This window comes from Ovis aries, chromosome 24 (assembly GCF_016772045.2).
Source record: "Ovis aries strain OAR_USU_Benz2616 breed Rambouillet chromosome 24, ARS-UI_Ramb_v3.0, whole genome shotgun sequence".
Taxonomy (NCBI): Eukaryota; Metazoa; Chordata; class Mammalia; order Artiodactyla; family Bovidae; genus Ovis; species Ovis aries.
The window spans coordinates 29,833,214-29,850,632 of record NC_056077.1 but is presented as its reverse complement, the minus strand read 5'-3'; the positions used below and the strand labels follow the sequence as shown (position 1 = coordinate 29,850,632).

The 17,419-nt window shown below is 46.7% G+C and overlaps 1 protein-coding gene across 1 annotated transcript in view; it reads left to right on the top strand.

Annotated features, from left to right (window-relative positions):
- The window catches only part of GALNT17 (polypeptide N-acetylgalactosaminyltransferase 17), a 427,725-nt gene that overhangs the window by 196,923 nt on the left and 213,383 nt on the right, over positions 1-17,419 (top strand). The window contains exon 3 of the mRNA XM_027961707.3: positions 14,891-15,057. Within this exon, the coding sequence (XP_027817508.1) occupies positions 14,891-15,057 (167 nt within the window). The remainder of the gene's footprint in view (positions 1-14,890; positions 15,058-17,419) is intronic.

Here is a 17,419-nt window from a genome sequence, read left to right as displayed (position 1 = left end):
GTGTCTCAAGAAAACAAATCAGTTTATGTATATTTTTAGAGGAAATACTCCACCCAACTCTTTTGCAGTGACAGCCTTCTCAATGGATTCTGAAGAAAGCATGGCCAGTTCATAGCCATTGAAAGGGCAACTCAGGTCCCAACTCAGAGAGTGTGCCCTGCCTGTGTGATGCTGGCTGGTCCCAGCCACCCTGGACACACTTTTCTCCAGCTGTGAACACTTGCCCTTAAACCAGATGCTTCCATCTCTAACATTGTTAATTTACCCAAGAACCAATATTTATGGCATCTGGTCCCATCACTTCATGGCAAATACATGGGAGAAAAAGTGGAAACAGTGACAGGTTTTATTTTCTTGGGCGCCAAAATCTCTGTGGAGGGTGAGTGCAGCCACAAAATTAAAAGACGCTTGCTCCTTGGAAGAAAAGCTATGACCAACCTAGAGAGCATAGTAGAAAGCAGACACATCACTTCACCGACAAAGGTTCATGTAGTCAAAGCTATGGTTTTTCCAGTAGTCATGTATTGCTGTGAGAGCTGGATCATAAAGATGGCTAAGTGCTGAAGAATTGATGCTTTTGAATTGTGCTGCTGGGGAAGACTGTTGAGAGTCCCTTGGACAGCAAGGAGATCAAACCAGTCAGTCCTAAAGGAAACCTATCCTGAATATTCATTGGAAGGTCTGCTGCTGAAGCTGAAGCACCAATACTTTGGCCAACTGATGGGAAGAGCTGACTCATTGGAAAGGACTCTGATGCTGGGAAAGATTAGTGGCAGGAGAAGTGGGTGACAGAGGATGACATGGTTGAATAATATCATCAACTCAATGGACATGAGTTTGAGAAAATTTTGGGAGATAGTGGAGGACGGGGAAGCCTGGTGTGCTGCAGTCCATGGGGTCACAAAGGGTCGGACATGATTGAGCAACTGAACATCAAGAGGAAGTCAGATAAGGAAGGCGAGTCTTTGGAGCCAGCCCCCTGCTTCAGGAAGACTTCATATGTATCAGGACAAAAGAGACTACTGAGAGGTGGCTTTCCTGGGGCTGGGGTCTTCCTTAGTCTTGACCTTTCGAGTCAGGCTGTCAGCCCCCTCTCGTATAGTGGCTGGTCCAGGTATTGAGCTTCCTATTGTGAACACTGGTTGCAAACTTTTGGCTCAATATACTGATCTCTTAACTCCTCAAAGAGATTTGGTGACCTACCATCTCAATTCCTGGCATTTTGGACCTTTGTGCTCCTATACAGTTGTTTTTTTTCTTTGCCAACTCTGTCTTGATGAAGTCTCTTGCTTCAGCCCTAAACCTCACAGGACTTGGTGGCCTCCATCAACATCCCACTGGAGCCTAAGTCAGCCCTGCTTCAGTGAGATGTTTATGTAGGGGGGGGGGATTCCCAGTGGAACACCATTTTGCCCAGTGGTGGCATTCCTATAAATATTCCTTGGGACCAATGTACAGACAGTTTGCTACATTTTTTTTTCATTAGAACTCATGTGTAATTACTCATTACAGCAATTTTTAAACACCCACACAGACGCAGAGTCAGGGCATTAAGTGTCTTAGGAGGAGAAGAGTTGGATGTGCAGACATTGATTTGGAAAATAAGTCATTACTTTGCCTGCTAGACCTTAGCATGCTTTCAGGCCTCCTGGCAAAAGGAGGAGCAAGGTTCTTCAAGGGTGTAGGTGCACAGGACCAGAGGGACTCATTGCCTGGGGCTGAATGCCGAGTGAAAATTCCTCTTTTTATTTTATTTATTTATTTAGCTGTGCCAGGCAGCATGTGGGATCTTAGTTCAGGATCCCACGTGCAGGATCGAACCTGCACCCACTGCATTGGAAGGCAAGAGTCTTAACCACTGGATGCCATGGAAGTCCCAAGATTCTTCTTTTTAAACTTGCTTCCCTGCTCCTTCCTTTCCTTCCACTCCCAGTCTTCTGGAAGGAAACATCTTGATTCAGTGGATCTCTCATCCCTTCCAGGACTCTCCATAGACCTTGGAGATATTGTGGGTTCTGCTCCAGACCCCTGCAAATAAAATCAATAACACAAAAAATCGAGTCACACAACTTTTTGGTTTCCCAGTCCATAGAAAAACTATACTTACAGTATACTGTAGTCTATTCAGACATTATGTCTAAAAAATGGACGTACCTTAATTAAAACTACTTTATTGCTGTAATACAAATGTCAGTCACCATCTGAGCCTTCAGCGAGCAGTAGATAACCTTTTTGCAACAGTTAACATCAAAGATCACTGATCACAGATCATCATAACAAGTATAATAATAGTGAAAGAGTTTGGACTGTTGTGAGAATGACCAAAATGTGACACAGAGACGCAAAGTGAGCAAATGCAGTTGAAAACCGGCGCCAGTAGCCTTGTTGGACATGGAGATACTGATGGGCAGGGGAGCCTGGCGTGCTGCAGTCGATGGAGTCACAAGGAGTTAGACATGACTTAGCAACTGAACAGCAACAGCATATGTTGTTGTGTCGTTTCCTTGTCCAACAGTCCTTGATATCCTGGCCTCCCACTGCTCCCAGATCACGTCTGAATTTTATCTTCTTTTTCTTTATTTTTGTTATTTTTTTCTTAAAGATGTTTTTGGCCTGGAGGCATGTGGAATATTGATTCCCCAACCAGGGGTTGAACCTGCACCCCCTGCATTGGAAGGTAAAGCCTCAACCACTGGACTGCCAGGGAAGTCCCCAGGTCTGAGTTTTATAAACCGCCTTCAGTGTACGTGGCTGACTGCTGTTTTCTTTTCCTCACTGCCGTCACCCTCTGAAACCCCTGTTTCTATTTCCTGTCAGGGCACTATACATTTTCTCTCCTCTGTTTTTGCACACGCTACTCATGTGATTTTGCTTCAAGAGTTTCTCCCTTAGTCTCTCTCTCTTCACAGGCCCTCACCTGGAAATTACCTCTTCATGCTTCATGGCCCAGATCAAATTTTATCTCCTCTGCGAACCCTTTCCTGGGTGGGCCCCCATCTATCTCCTTGCAGGCAGAACTAAACTCCCAGAGCATCCTGAAGAGACCTCCCTTGTGACATTTATCATCCCGTAATCATAATTATGATTTGCCTATCTTTCCGCCTTACAGAACTATGAGCTTTAGGGAGCTAGGGAGGTCTAAAAAAATTTCTCTGTCTTCAACACGTTGCTGGTCCGTAATTGATGTTCAGTGTGAGCAAATGTCACAGTTAAGCTAATGTTTCCTGGTGATACAGATACACTTGTCCTTTGGTGTGTTAAAAATAAAGGAGCAGGCTTTTTGGGTGAATACACAATCCATGTTAAATCACGGGATAGGCTTTGCCTTCCATCTGTCATAAGCATTGAGACGTATTTGTACTGCTTAGTTTTCTAGGAGCTTTCTCTCTCCTGGATCTTGCTAGTGGGGCAAAATAAAAAAATGTTTGGAATGAAATAAAGTCACCATCCTCAGCCAGGTGGGCTGCTTCTACAGCGATCTGATGTGGCAACTTCAAACAGGCCAAGGAGGTACCCTGGAGGGTACCTTTTAATGTAATTTTTCTAACTTGTAACAACATTCAAATTAATGTTCACAATGTTATAGTAGTACTCAGGCTTTTACAAACTATTTACACACAGGTTCCCCAGCGGCTCAGCAGGTAAAGAATCCGCCTGCCAGTTCAGGAGATGTAGGAGATGCAGGTTCGATTCCTGGGTCACAAAGATCCCCTGGAGGAGGGCAGGGCAACCTGCTCCAGTATTCTGGCCTGGAGAATCCTATGGACAGAGGAGCCAGGCGTCTAAAGGGTTGCAGAGTTGGACACGACTGAAGTTACTTAGCAAGCATGTGTTATTTACAAATGTCTGAGAGATGGTACAAGTGGCAAGAGGAATTCTATAGGATTTTGAGAAACCAATGGATTTGAGATTTAAAGAGAAATGAAGTCTTTTCAGGCCGTTTTACTCCAGAGCAGAAGTACATCCTCGGGTTAAAAATTGGTCATCCACGGTATTAGACTGTTTTATAAATGGTTATTAACAGGTGAGACTGGAGGCTTGGAAACCTCAGTTGGATGGCTCAGTTTCCTTATATAATGCAAGGCTTGGGTTTCTATTCCTTGTGGAGCATTTATTCTCCTTGTAAACGGCAGTTCCCATAACCTTAAGAAATTGGCATATATCTGGAGCTAACTGGGTTTTTATCAAGTGACAGTCATTTGGTATTTAAGTTTCTCATGCCTTTTCAAAGCCACATGTTGTCTAACGGAGGCAGGTCTGTGAGTGATTGACTTCATGTTTATTATACAAGGCCATTAAGAAATAGCTTCTGGATAGAGAAGAAGTTGGGAGGTCCATTTCAGCGGCAGGTATGCTTGTTGTCTAGAATGAATAACTTGGCGATCAGACCATGTCATCTTGCTCCCACACCTGCCTTTGAAAAGAGAATAGTTGTCATTTTGGTTTTGACTCAGAATTCTATTTCCAATTGTCGTCTCAGAGGGCAAGCTGTGGGAGGGCGTGGGGGTGTCGATTGTTTAAGCCAATTGATGTCACACTCATGAAAAAAATCCAAGAGTATAGCCAAGCTTTGCTGTTCCCTTTAATTTTGCAATATGGTCCTGTCATCATGCGTTAATGTAAATTGATGTGTTTTTCTGTGCTATACTTGCTCACTCTAAAAAAATAAGAACAGAAAATGTATAAAGAAGCCAGAAAAAATTACTGATAATTTCACCACCCAGAGGCAAAATGACATCTCATTATTGTTTTAATTTTAATTTCTCTTATTACTCTTGAGGGTCCACCTCTTATGTTTCTTTCTTTCTTTTGTTCTCTAAACTGCACGTTCATGTTTTTTGTTTGTTTACCTAATTATGTGCTTTGGGTTTTCATTATCTTTTATTCTTTTGTAATTGCTGTAAATTTTTTTTGCAATTTGCTGTTGTCTTAATTTTATCATTTTTGATAATCAGGTTTGCAACTGTTGTCAAACTGTTGCTCCTTCAACCAGAGCGTATATGGATGTTCATTTTCTTTCTTTCTTTTTTTTTTTTTGCTTTCCTTATATTTTGAGTTCTAAATTTAACTGTTTTATCTATCTAATGTTTATTCTTCAGTGTGTTTAGAGGAGTGTGTGTGCCTGTTCATTGAGACATGTCTGATTCTTTGCGACTCCATGGACTGTAGCCTAACGGGCTCCTCTGTTCGTCGAATTTTTCAGGCAAGAATACTGAAGTAGGTTGCCATTTCCCACTCCAGGGGATCTTCCCGACCCAGGGATCAAACCAGTGTGTCTTATGTCTCCTGCATTGGCAAGCAGATTTTTAACACTAGCACCACCTGGGAAGCCTATTTAGAGGGGGAACTCTTACAATTTTCCTCTATAGAGAGAGAGTAGTCCTAACACATTTTTTGGAATGATTCTTTCCCTACCCTTTGGTCTGTGGTATGTTCTTGGCATAAATCCTCTAAGATCAGCTTTGTTTCTGGTCTTTAAGTTTCACTTGTTGGTCAACTTGTTATTGATTAAATTATATTAGCTTTATATTGGATTTTAGCATCGTGTTTGTCTGAGGGTTTCCTAAATACCCTTTTCCCCTCAGCAGTTTTGTTATGTATTCTTATCTGTTTACTCTTTGAAGTTAGTTTTGAAGTTACAGGTCAGGTGCTGTAATGGTTTTCATGGGAAGCTTTCAAAAAGTAACATTCATAGTGTTTAAGTTATAAAAGTAATATATGTTCGGTGTGGACAATGGAGACTGCAGTGAAATATACAAGAAACAGATGCCATTAAAATTCCTCCACCCCAACACTCCTTGATAAGTCATCTCTTTTCGCAAAGGCTGAAACAAGGGGCTTTGCAGTCAGGTAGATCTGGGTTGAAAGCCTCACTCTGTCTACCTCTCACGTCTTTCGGCCTGTGAGTCTGAACCTCGGTTTTCCCATAAGCAAAATGGGAATGCCTGTATGACTGGCTCACTGGGAAAAGTGACAAGATGATGATACTCTGCAAAGTGCTTGGCGCGGTGGGCAGCTGCATTGGCTGGGCTCACACACGCAGAACTGTGTGTCTCATGCTGTTTGTCACTTAGCACCCAGCTTCCATTCTCATCTGGGACCAGAGGGCCAGCCTGGTGCTTCCTAGGTGATGGCCAAGGGCTTAAGACTCTCTTGAGGGTCATTCTTGGAGCTGGCACGAGCACTTCCCTTTGTCCTGCTAGTTGGAACAGGTCATGGGGCTGAGCTCAGATTCAATGGGTGGAGACATAGACTTCGCCTCTTTAGTGAGAACAACTTCAGAATTAAGTGGCAAAGCACCTACCCTGAGAGGTGAAGAATTGGGGGCATTCATACATTCTGCCCACAGTAGAAACGGGATCTGCTAAGCTGCTTTAGTGGTGCAGAGAGGGAGAAGGCATTTTCTGTCCATTAAGACAAGCACCTCAACATGCAGAAAAGCTCATGGCATCCGGTCCCATCACTTCATGGCAAATAGATGGGGAAAAAATAGAAACTGTGACAGATTCTATTTCCCTGGGCTCCAAAATCACTGAGGTCAGTGACTGCAGTCATGAAATTAAAAGATGCTTGGTCCTTGGAAGAAAAGCTATGACAAACCTAGACAATGTATTAAAAAGCAGAGACCACTTTGCTGACAAAGGTGCAAATTGTCAAAGCTATGGTTTTTCCAGTAGTCATGGATGAATGTGAGAGTTGGACCATAAAGAAGGCTGAGCACTGAAGAATTTATGCTTTCTTACTTTGTTTCTGGAGAAGAGTCTCGAGAGTCCCTTGGACAGCAAGGAGATCATACCAGTCAATCCTAAAGGACATCAACTCTGAATCTTCACTGCAAGGACTGATGCTAAAGCTGAAGCTCCAATACTTTGGCCACCTTATGCGAAGAGCTGACTCATTTGGAAAAGACCCTGATGCTGGGAAAGACTGAAGGCAAGAGGAGAAGGGGAGAATGGATGATGAGATGGTTGGATGGCATCATCGACTCAGTGAACATGGGTTTGAGCAAACTCCGGGAGATAGTGAAGGACAGGGAAGCCTGGTGTGCTGCAGTCCATGGAGTTGCAAAGAGTTGGACACGACTGAGTGACTGAACAACAGCAACAGCAAAGACAGGCATGGCTGAATTAGGGCTAAGCTGAGACTGGAGGGGCTGATGTATTGGATTTGACTCAGAACAAGGAGGGCTCATCCTTGAGGAAGACTTTATGGGTGGAAGTAACAATGATAAAAGTAACAACAGTAATACATTTAGGAATTTGGGATGAACAGATACACACTACTATGCGTATATACATGCGTGCTCCGTCATGTCTGACTCCTGCGACCCCATGGACTGTAGCCCTCCAGGCTCCTCTGTCCATGGAATTTTCTCAGGCAAGAATACTGGAGTGGGGTACCGTTTCCTCCTCCTCCTCCGCCTTCCTGACCCAGGGACTGAACTCACATCTCTTACATCTCCTATATATAAAGTAGATAAACAACAGGGACCGCCTTACAGCACGGGAAACTGTATTCAGTATCTTATAATAGCCTAAAATGGAAAAGAATCGGAAAAAGAACAGATATATAACTGAATCACTTTGCTGTACACCTGCAGCTAGTGGAACATTGTGAATCGACTATACTTGGATTTCGCAAATGGTGGGGAGGAAGGGGAGTAACGGTAATGCCAAGGACAAGAGGGATGGCCCAGATGCACGAGTAAACAGAAGTGTTTTCAGGGTTAGTGTCAGTATAAAGATGGGCTTGACTGGCCAATTTGGCCTGAACAATTAAAAGGAAAAATGGAAAAATAGCTAGTTTGGTAATATGCTTCTCGTTGCTATGCTAAAATGACAGGGTGACAGCCTTTAGAATGAGACTGGCACTTTGTGTGAGGGGCTGGGCATGAGAGGAGGGGACTGACTGAGAACAGAGCGCTGTATGGCCCTCAGTTTCTATGCAGAATCTTTTTGACCAAATTTTGGATCTGCTGGGCTTTGGAACACCGCTGTTTATTATTTCTAATCTGAGTATTTTGCAATGTATTTATGTCCCTTCTGCAGCTCTTGGGGTGGTCCCCTCTCATTCCACTCTGCTTGGAAAGGTTATAGGATAAATACTAGGTATGAATGGCTTAGGCAGCATTTCCTGTGTCTTAGGGGCTTCCTTAGCTATGGCCTGAAACTGTCTGCATGAATTTACCCTTAGTTGTTTTTAGAAATTCTCCTCCTGAGCCATTGCTTAACTGAACTTGAGGGGTTTTCTTTTCTTTTTCTGTTCTCTTCAGCTGAAGACAGCACAAGAAGCTACATCATACCCAAGCAGAAGCATCCAGCAAGTGGGGAATCTGAATGGTGCCCCTGCCCCGGTCCCATATGTGTGATTCCCCTTCCGTTTTAGGGAGAGCGGTGCTGCACAGCACAGGGGACTGTGATTGGAACTGAGGCTAAAAATGGTGAATGAACCCTTTTGACTTAAGAAAGAAAACTTTGGAAGTTAGAGACAAGTAGGGTTGGTTTTTTTTTTTTTTTTTTTTTGGTTGGTTGGTTTGTTTTTTGTCCACGTTGGGACTCTAGTCTGCTTGAAACTGGCATAGTTGTTGCAGTGCTGAGTCTCAAGAATTTTCTGGCTGAAGATGATTGCCTTGCCCTTGGAAAAGCAACTCTTTACAACTCAGAGAAAGAGACTTCCCAGGAAGCCATGGAGTCAGTAGGTATTCAGTCCAAAAATCAGACGTGCTTTGGGGAATAGTCCAAAATAACTATTTGTAGAAACCAGGCTGGCAGGGGAGGCATAGAGCTTTGTTGACCCCATGGTGCTTGCAAACAGTGTGTGGGTCTGGCACTGGTCTTGACCAGGGCGGGGGGCTGCAGCTCACAGTGTCCTCTCTGCTCTGTGGCCTGGGTTCTTCCCCTCCCGCTGTGCTCCTGCGGGAAGCCAGTGGGGCCCAGAGAAAACAAGTCCCCCTTCACACACAACATCCTGTATCTAATTTCTGGAGCTTTTCCTGGGGCTCCCTGGACCCCGAGGTAAGAACCCTTGCCGTGCTTGGAACAGGCTGAGTCTTGATTCATGAAAATTGCCCCAATACAGTTGATAGGCAGGGTGCATGCAGACTCAAATGCTGAAGTGGACAGTTCGTCTCGGAGACTGCTCTGTGTGGGAAGTAAGTTAATGAGGTGTGCTGCTCCTTCCTGGATGAACTGAGCTCAAACAGAGAAAATTAAGCCACTCAGCAAAGTGTGCATTTTCCCTAATAATGAGAGATCCAAAAGAGGGGCCTCATCCATCTCATTTATTCAGCCCCATATCTTGTTTTGCAAGGTTTGCTGTTACTAAAAATGATATCCCTCTTTCCTAGGAGTATAGGCAGGGCTTGATGAGGAGGGAAGAAGAAAAGAGAATTTGGGCCTGGGTAATGCACTTGACCCCAGCAGCCTTCAGAATTTGAGCTTGGATTAGTCAATCAAGGGAGAAGCTGTATTCAGGATCCTATCCTTTTTAAGTGTGGAGGTGCCATCACCAATGTTCTAATTGCAAGAGGAGATAAATGATACCTTTGATCATAAGAGGAGTGGAGGGAATATATTGGGAAGACAGGAGGGTTTTTATCTGTTCATTCACTAACTGTTTATCTACCAACTATTTTGCTGGGCTCTGGGCAAACAGAAAAGGAAGACGATCCCCTGGAGAAGACCCCCTGGCCACCCTGCAATGGTGGAGGATAGAGATGAAGAGTGACAGGATGACAGGGGCCAGAGGGAGAGAAAGGGACAAAGGAGAGGGCCCTGAGATGCTGCTGGGAGTCTGGGAGAGCTGCCTGGAGCTGGGCTGAGGGAAGAGGGCAGGCTAGGCAGGAGGAAGGGCACTTTAGGCAGAGAGAAAGGTATGCGAACTGAGAGGCAGCATTTCTGGTTCTGGGAAGTACAAATATTAATCTTCCCAGGGAGGAGATGAAGTTGGAGAGGTGAGCCGGGGATCTGAACTTAGATGTCATGCAAAGACGTTTGAAGCTAATTCCAAAAGCTACAGAGAGCCAAAGAGATAGTGGAAATATGAGTAGTAGGATTTCATTAGCATCTTAGATCGTTCTGCTAGTGGGGTGGATAGAATGGGGTTGAGGTGCAGATAGACAAGCTGGAGGCTGGGGACCAGTTAGGTGGCCTTGAGTGTCATTCAGGAGAGACTGATGATGAATAGAGGGGTAGAAGTAGAAATAGGGGTGGAGGGGAGCGTCATAAAGAGATCCTAAAGATGGCAGAATCTTTAGGGCTTGATGAACAATTGGACATGTTGAACATGCTGTGATTTTGACTTGACTCCCAAAGAGAAAGAGTGGTACCTCTCAATGAAGACAGGGAGGTACAGAGAGAGCAGGTGTCAGGTTTAGGAAGGCTGTATTTGGGGTGCTGATGAGACATCCAAGTGGAGAAGCCCAGTGGGAAACAGAAGCTTGAAGCATCTAGAGATGTGGATTTGAAAGTTGATGGCATCAGGGTTGGAGTCATAGGCTGGGATGAGGTCACCCAGGAAGGGTTGATCAAGTGAGACTAGCAGAGAGTGGAAGATGGAGCCTTTAGGAATTTTAGAATTTAGAGTATTGGCAGAAAAGAGCAACCTTTAACATGAACAAGTGGCCAGGGCAGATCCTCCAGTGGAAGAAAAAGCAGAGATGGGGATGAAAATGGCAAGGGTGCCAGGATCCAAGGGTAAATACTGTTTCTGGAAGGGGAGAGGCAACCGTGTTAAACACTGCGGAGAGGATCATCAGCTGGGGTGAAGCTGGGTAATCCCCATTGACTCTGGCCACCTAGCTGTCACTGGAAATTAACAAGAACAGTTTTAGCAGAATAGGATACCTAGGAGGTAAATAACGGTGGGATGGGGGATGAATGACAGATAAAGGAGAGAGCCGAAGAGGGCAGACGATGGGGATTAAGGCAGTGGGGCAAGGGAGTTTATGGATGAAAATGGGAAAGACTTGGGTCCCTTCTTTGAGAGGAAGAAGTCAGTGAAGGGAGAGTGAAGCTAGAGGAGAGAGAATAATGGATGAAGCAGGGCCTTTGGAGGGGAGGAGGCTGGAGAATCCACAGCGTGGATGAGGGGGTTACCTCTGACCTCCTGAGCCTGTTTCCTTCAAGGCTGAGTTCAGAGGTTAATAGGTTTGTAGGTGGTGAGGGGAATCAGGGAAGTGCTTCTCACATTTCCACGTGGTGTGCAGAAACCACTTGCAGAACTTGGTCAGGATCTCTGAGCCAGTGGTTCTAGGTGGGCCGAAAACGTGCGTTTCTTTCTTTCTTTAACTTTTTATTTTGTATTGGGGTATAGCTGATTAACTTTGTTGTAATAGTTTCAGGTGGACAGTGAAGAGATTCAACCATACATATACACGTATCCGTTCTCCCCCAGACCTCCCTCCCATCCAGGCTGCCCCGTAAGGTTGAGCAGAGTTCACTGTGCTCTATAGTAGCTGTTCAAAAATGTGCATTTCTATCAGGCTGCCCAGGAATGCTGCTGCTGTTACAGGCCTGCGACTGCACTTGGAAATCCCTGCTGGTGGCCTGATTCCCTCTGTGGGGTAGGAGGGACCTGCAAGAGGGAGATTGCCTGGAGGGAAGGGGAGGAAGTGGCAAGTAGGGCTGGGACGGGGGTCGGGGAATTGAGAGTTCTGACCTGCCTTGAAGGGTGCAGGGCAGCGGCCCTGGGGGACTGGGGACCTTGGATGTGTCTTGTCACCACTGCCGTGATGGAACTGCTTCCTCCACTCCTGTGTGTGCAAAGGGGAGGAAAGTCAGATGAACAGTTGGTTTGCAGCTGGGGTTCTTCCGGGCTGGTGAGAAAGCAAGCCAGGGGAGTGAGTGGAGGATGAAGGCAGGGGTGAAGGGACGTGCGTAGATTTTAGCTGAGCAAGAGCGCCAGCGGAGCTGATACAGAGTGACAACGGAGTGGCCCAGGCCTGGGCGGTCTCATCGAGGTCAAAGAGTGGGTGCTTGGGGGGGACACGGTGGGGAGAACTGGAAGGCAAGGAGGTTGTGGCTGTTGGAGGTGGAGACAGCCTTGGTGCAGCAGCTCTGGACAGTGAGAGGCCATGGAGTTTTGAGATAATTCCACTGCCCATCAAGGGGAGTCCTTCTGGTCATCTCTCATCATGCGCCAGAGGCTCCCTTTCTGTGCTGAGGTGGTGTCTGAGGCTGTGACAGGAAGGAGAGGTTGGAAAGACAGGGTTCTAATGAGACATGACACCTTAATTTGGTGTAAACTCTTTTTTTCCAAACCACCACAGGGCAGTGTATCAATGAGGATCCTCCAGAGAAACAGAAGTAATAAGATATCTATTTGTCTACCTATCTGCCTACCTATCTGTCCATCCATCCATCCATCCATCCATCCATCCGTCTGTCCATCCACTCTCTAGATCAGGCAGGCTGGTCTTTCCATTGGTGGGTACATTGCATTTTCCCAGGGCTCTCGAAGCCTGAGCTCACCTAATCCTTAGAAGGACCTTAGCCAGGCACCCAGAGCTAATTACAGTGAGGCTAATGTGGACAGTTTCAGACATGAAGAAGCGTGAGCCGTGTGGCCAGGGTGACGGGTTCAGCGTGTGGCAGAGGGCTTTTTACTGCTGAGATGCCCCCACAATTTACTGAATGGCCACCTTGACCATGAAGGGGCAAGATCGGGGTCCCCATGCCCCAGAGAGTCCCAGGAGTCCTGCTCAGCAGAGGGAATTGCCTGTTCCAGCCGAGAGGCTTAACCCACAACTCAGCCTCAGTGGCAGCCTGATCCCATTGCCTGTAGCCAGAGAAGATGCTGCTGTTGGTACGATGCCATCTGGCCTCTTTGCTTCTTCATTTCCAGGGCCAGAATCTGTTAAAAGCCCAAGAAACCAGGCCGAGGAGTGCATGCTCAGAGTAGGTGGGTGTGTACGGTGGGGGTGCTCGCATGTATGGTGAGGAACGGCCTGGGAGGGAGCAGCCGCCAGCCTGCCAGCTCAGGATGGCTGCCGGCCACATCAAGGGGGCTCCAAGGGACCTTCTGGGATGTGCCCCCTCCCCCGGATCAGCGCACAGTAAATGGGATGATTCTTACCAATAGCCCGTGAGCCTGTCAATAACCATTCTAATCTCCTCGGCAGCCCCCAGAAGTGAATTTACAGAGTCGTGGTAAAAATGAGGCTGCGTGATCAATGGATCCCTGGACAGTCTCCTCCAGGAGACACAAATGTACTTTGTAACAAAACTTTATTTTCTTCTGAAAATTGCCTGCATGATTAGTATGGCCCGCCACATCCCAAGCTGTTCAGCATAAAAAACAGCTGTATTTCCTGCTCCCTCTTCAGTACTGCTTCCCTCTCACTCCATCCCTTCATCTTGTCCTCTTTGTTTTGCTTTGGAACATATTGTCTCATACATTGTACAGTCTCACACATGGAGGAAGAGGATGCGTTTGAAATGCACCAGCTCTGTCTTCCATTCTGCTCTGTTTCCACTTGGTATTTCAAAGTGGCTCAAACTAGACATAAAACCAAATTCCCCAGTGCTCCAGGGAGAGAGCACTGGTGCTTCCATCATTGAGCCACGCAGAGCCGGATCCCAGGGTACCAGTGTCCTCTCTTACATCATCAGGCGCCTCCAGGGGGGCCCAGGCTCTACACCCCTGAGTCCAGCCTGGATGAAGAACATTCTTCTCTTGAACCCCAGGGCTTCCCAGCTGGTGCTAGTGGTAAAGAAACCATCTGCCAATGTGGGAGACATAAGAGATGCAGGTTCACTCCCTGGATCAGGAAGATTCCCTGGAGGAGGGCATGGCAACCCACTCTAGTATTCTTGCCTGCAGAATCCCATGGACAGAGGAGCCTGGCAGGCTATAGTCCATAGGGTCACAAAAGAGCTGGGCACAACTGAAGTGACTTAGTGCACCCCTGAAGGCCTGTCTTCAGAGATGGGGAAGTTTCTGGATGTTAGAAGGGAGGACCTTTTAGATCCCATATCTGCACCCCAGGCAGATTCTAGGAACGCTTGCAAGAAGAGTTAGGGTGTGTCAGGCAGGACAGTCGTGGTGGATAGAAGATTTTTATTAGTTTCACATCTTATTTTTTTATTGTTTATTTATTTTATTAATTTCATGTTTCATGTCTCTTCCCAGTGTGTAAGCTCCATGAGAGTAGAGGTCTCCTGTCTAGTGCTGGGCACTTAGTAGGTCCGAGAGATGCCTTAGTTTGGGTTCTCCCACAAACTGACTGTGAAACAAAGACTTGAGACACATTAGTTTCTTTGGGCAGGGGAAAGAGCACCACTAAGGGGGAGTAGAACTGAGAAGGGAGGGCATCCCCCAAAGTGGGTGTTATGAAAGTTGTGAGTGATGGAGAGTAATCCCACAGGGGGAAAAGCTCTAGGGGCCCCTGTAAAACCTACTCCCCAGAGTCAACCAGCTCAAGGGCTGAGGCAGCTGGGGGTATTTATACATCATTTCCCAGCCACCTCTGGATAAGAACTATGGTGGTGTGCGTGTGCATCCATCAGTCACGTCCAACTCATTGCAACCCCATGGACTGTAGCCCGCCAGGCTCCTCTGTCCATAGGATTCTCCAGGTAAGAATACTCAGAGTAGGTGGGTGTGTGTATACTGAAATGAGACCAGGTGGTACATGTCTGGGTATGGCCTCCAGCCTCATGCTTTCTATGGGGTGATAAATTTGGGAGACGTGAAGCTGGTTTTCTTAACTGTCTCCACCTTAGGGGTTTTTTTCTCAGTTCTTAGCCAAGAGAGGCCAAGAGGGAACCAACGATTCTCAGCCTGGGAGAACATGTACCAGGATCCAGCTGGCATCCTTACCACGTGCAGCCACAATGCCTCTGCCTTTCTCCTTCCACTGACTCTGCTCTTCCCTGCTCTCTTCCTTCAGGTGTAAGGAGCTGAAGTACTCCAAGGAGCTGCCCCAGATATCCATCATATTTATCTTCGTGAACGAGGCCCTGTCGGTGATCCTGCGCTCAGTTCACAGCGCGGTCAACCACACGCCGACCCACCTGCTGAAGGAAATCATCCTAGTGGATGACAACAGTGACGAAGGTATGGGGGCCGCCAGCCTGTGTGCTATTTTTTGAAAAGATGCAAGGACACAACGCACAATGTCAACGAGGGGATGTGCCCTTATTTCATTCCATCCTGAGCCCAAGTGTCTTTGTCTCCTGTCTCTGGGGCATAGCTGTGGAATGGGGGCTGTTTGGGGGTAATTAATTCAAGCAAACACTAGTTCATTACTTGAGTCCTCCAGGGCAGGGGTCTCCCAGTCCCCCCAGGCTGCACAGCAGGAGGTGAGTCGCAGGCCAGCACATGAGCAAAGCTTCATCTGTATTTACAGCTGCTCCCCATCGCTCACATTACTGCATGAGTTCCACCTCCTGTCAGATCAGCGGCAGCATTAGATTCTCATAGTAGCACCAGCCCTACTGTGAATTGCACAGGCGAGGGATATAGGTTGCATGCCCCTAATGAGAATCATCTGGAAACCATCCCCATCTCCACGGAAAAATTGTCTCCCACGAAATCTATCCCTGCTGCCAAAATGGTTGGGGACCACTGCTCTAGGGCTCCTAAGAATGAGTAACTGGTTATGTGTCTGGACGAATTCTCCTCCTCGTATTACAAAGTACATGACATGGAAGAGCTGAATTCCTCTGCAGTCCCCCCACTCCGTCTCCCTTGTCCTTTTCTGAGAGGCAGAAGAAAAAGGAAAGTTCTGTCCTGTGATGGGAACTGTTTATCATATGTCAGAATTTCCTTCTGTGCCACTGTGCCCAGAATGACTGTCGGTAGAAGTGCACCATGTTTGCAGATCTTTTCGAATTCACTTCTGCTAGGAATAATGGCTCAATTAAAAAAATAGAAAACAAGCAAATATTGGAGAGCAATAACAAAATGCCTTTGAAGTCCTTGGAGATGGAGGTCTGGTGTCAAGGTGGTTTTAGAGGGCTTGCTTTGGCTAACTGTGCCTTTGTTTTGCTTCTCAGCCTACAAAACTCACTGCAGGGAGAAACCCACACGAGCTGAGGACCCCAAAGGAAGGCAGCCAGTGTGCATGCTTCAGGCCAGGGAGGTTTATCTTCTGAGAAATGGAAGGATTAAGGGCAAACTGAACTCCTTGCTTTCGTTGTGATCAGTAGATTACCCTGTGATCCTGGGTCAGGAGAGGGTGAAGTAAAGGCCGGACGGTGTCATGGATCCTGTTGGGAACCTGATTATCTTCAGGAGCTCTGAGGAGTCTATCACATTTCATCAGCCCAGGAGTTGAAGTCCCCTTGCCCCTTCTGAACCTGTTGACTGTTACCAGGGAAGGGTTTGATTAGGTCTGGACCCAGTAATGCACCCTCAGGGCATCACCATCTTCTGGGCCTCCAGAGTTGGAGGGCTAATGAGTCATTTGCTGGATTTTTCATATCCTTATTTTCCTCCCTTTTTCTCTGGCCATTTCATGATCTATTTTCTTCTAAAACTGACCTTGAGAGTCTTCTTGGGAGAAGGCGGTTCTTTCAGTTCCTGAAGCCTCGTAATTCGCGGCTCCACTGGCTTTCTCTGCAGCCTCTCAGCTTGCACCTGCAGACCTCTGGCTTCAGACATACTTACCAACTCTCTGCAACGAATCCTGGCTCATACTTCTGCTCCATTTGCTGGCTAGTCCCACTTACTCCCCACGTGTCCCCTATCTGTCAGTTCATGGGAGATTCCTTTGTTGGCATCCTGAGACACTTGCTCTGTGCTGCCTCAGCTCCTTGTACTTCCTGGAGCACACAGCATGTGAGGTCACTGTGTCCTGCACAGCTGGGCAGGGTCTGGTTTCACAGGGCCTGGCTGGTAGCCAACCCTCTGTGAGTCTGACCCTGTTACTGAACAAAAGTTCATGTGCCCGACACACAGTGAGGTCAAACCAACAGAAACACTGGAGTTTGGAGCAGACAGGGCTATGCAAGGAGACAAGTGGTTCATGCTTAAAAAGCCCCAAACTCCTGGTAACATTTCAGCAAAGCACTTTTAAAGGCAGGGGAGGGAGGCACCATGTTAGTCGTCACCAACTTCTTGGTGTTGGAATCCTTTGTTCTTGCAGCTGTCCACTAGGCCAGGTCAGGATGCTTCTGTAAACCTCCAAGGAGACTAATGTTATTCTCTGTTCTGCAACTTTTATCTCTGGATGAATGGAAAAATGTTATGCCCTTAAAGGTTAGAGTCTTGAAAATAGGCTGTCTTGTATGTTTCAGGCTATAGGCAACATTCTTTTACAAAAGGTGCAGAGCCAGCCTGGCTAAGCATGACAGGCAACAGAGCACAAAGGTTAAAGTAAAAGGAACAGATCTATCATGGAGTCAGATTTGTTCTTCCATTTACAGCTCAGCTGGACAGTAAGCAATGAAGCTGAACAGGGCTGGAAAAGGGGTGT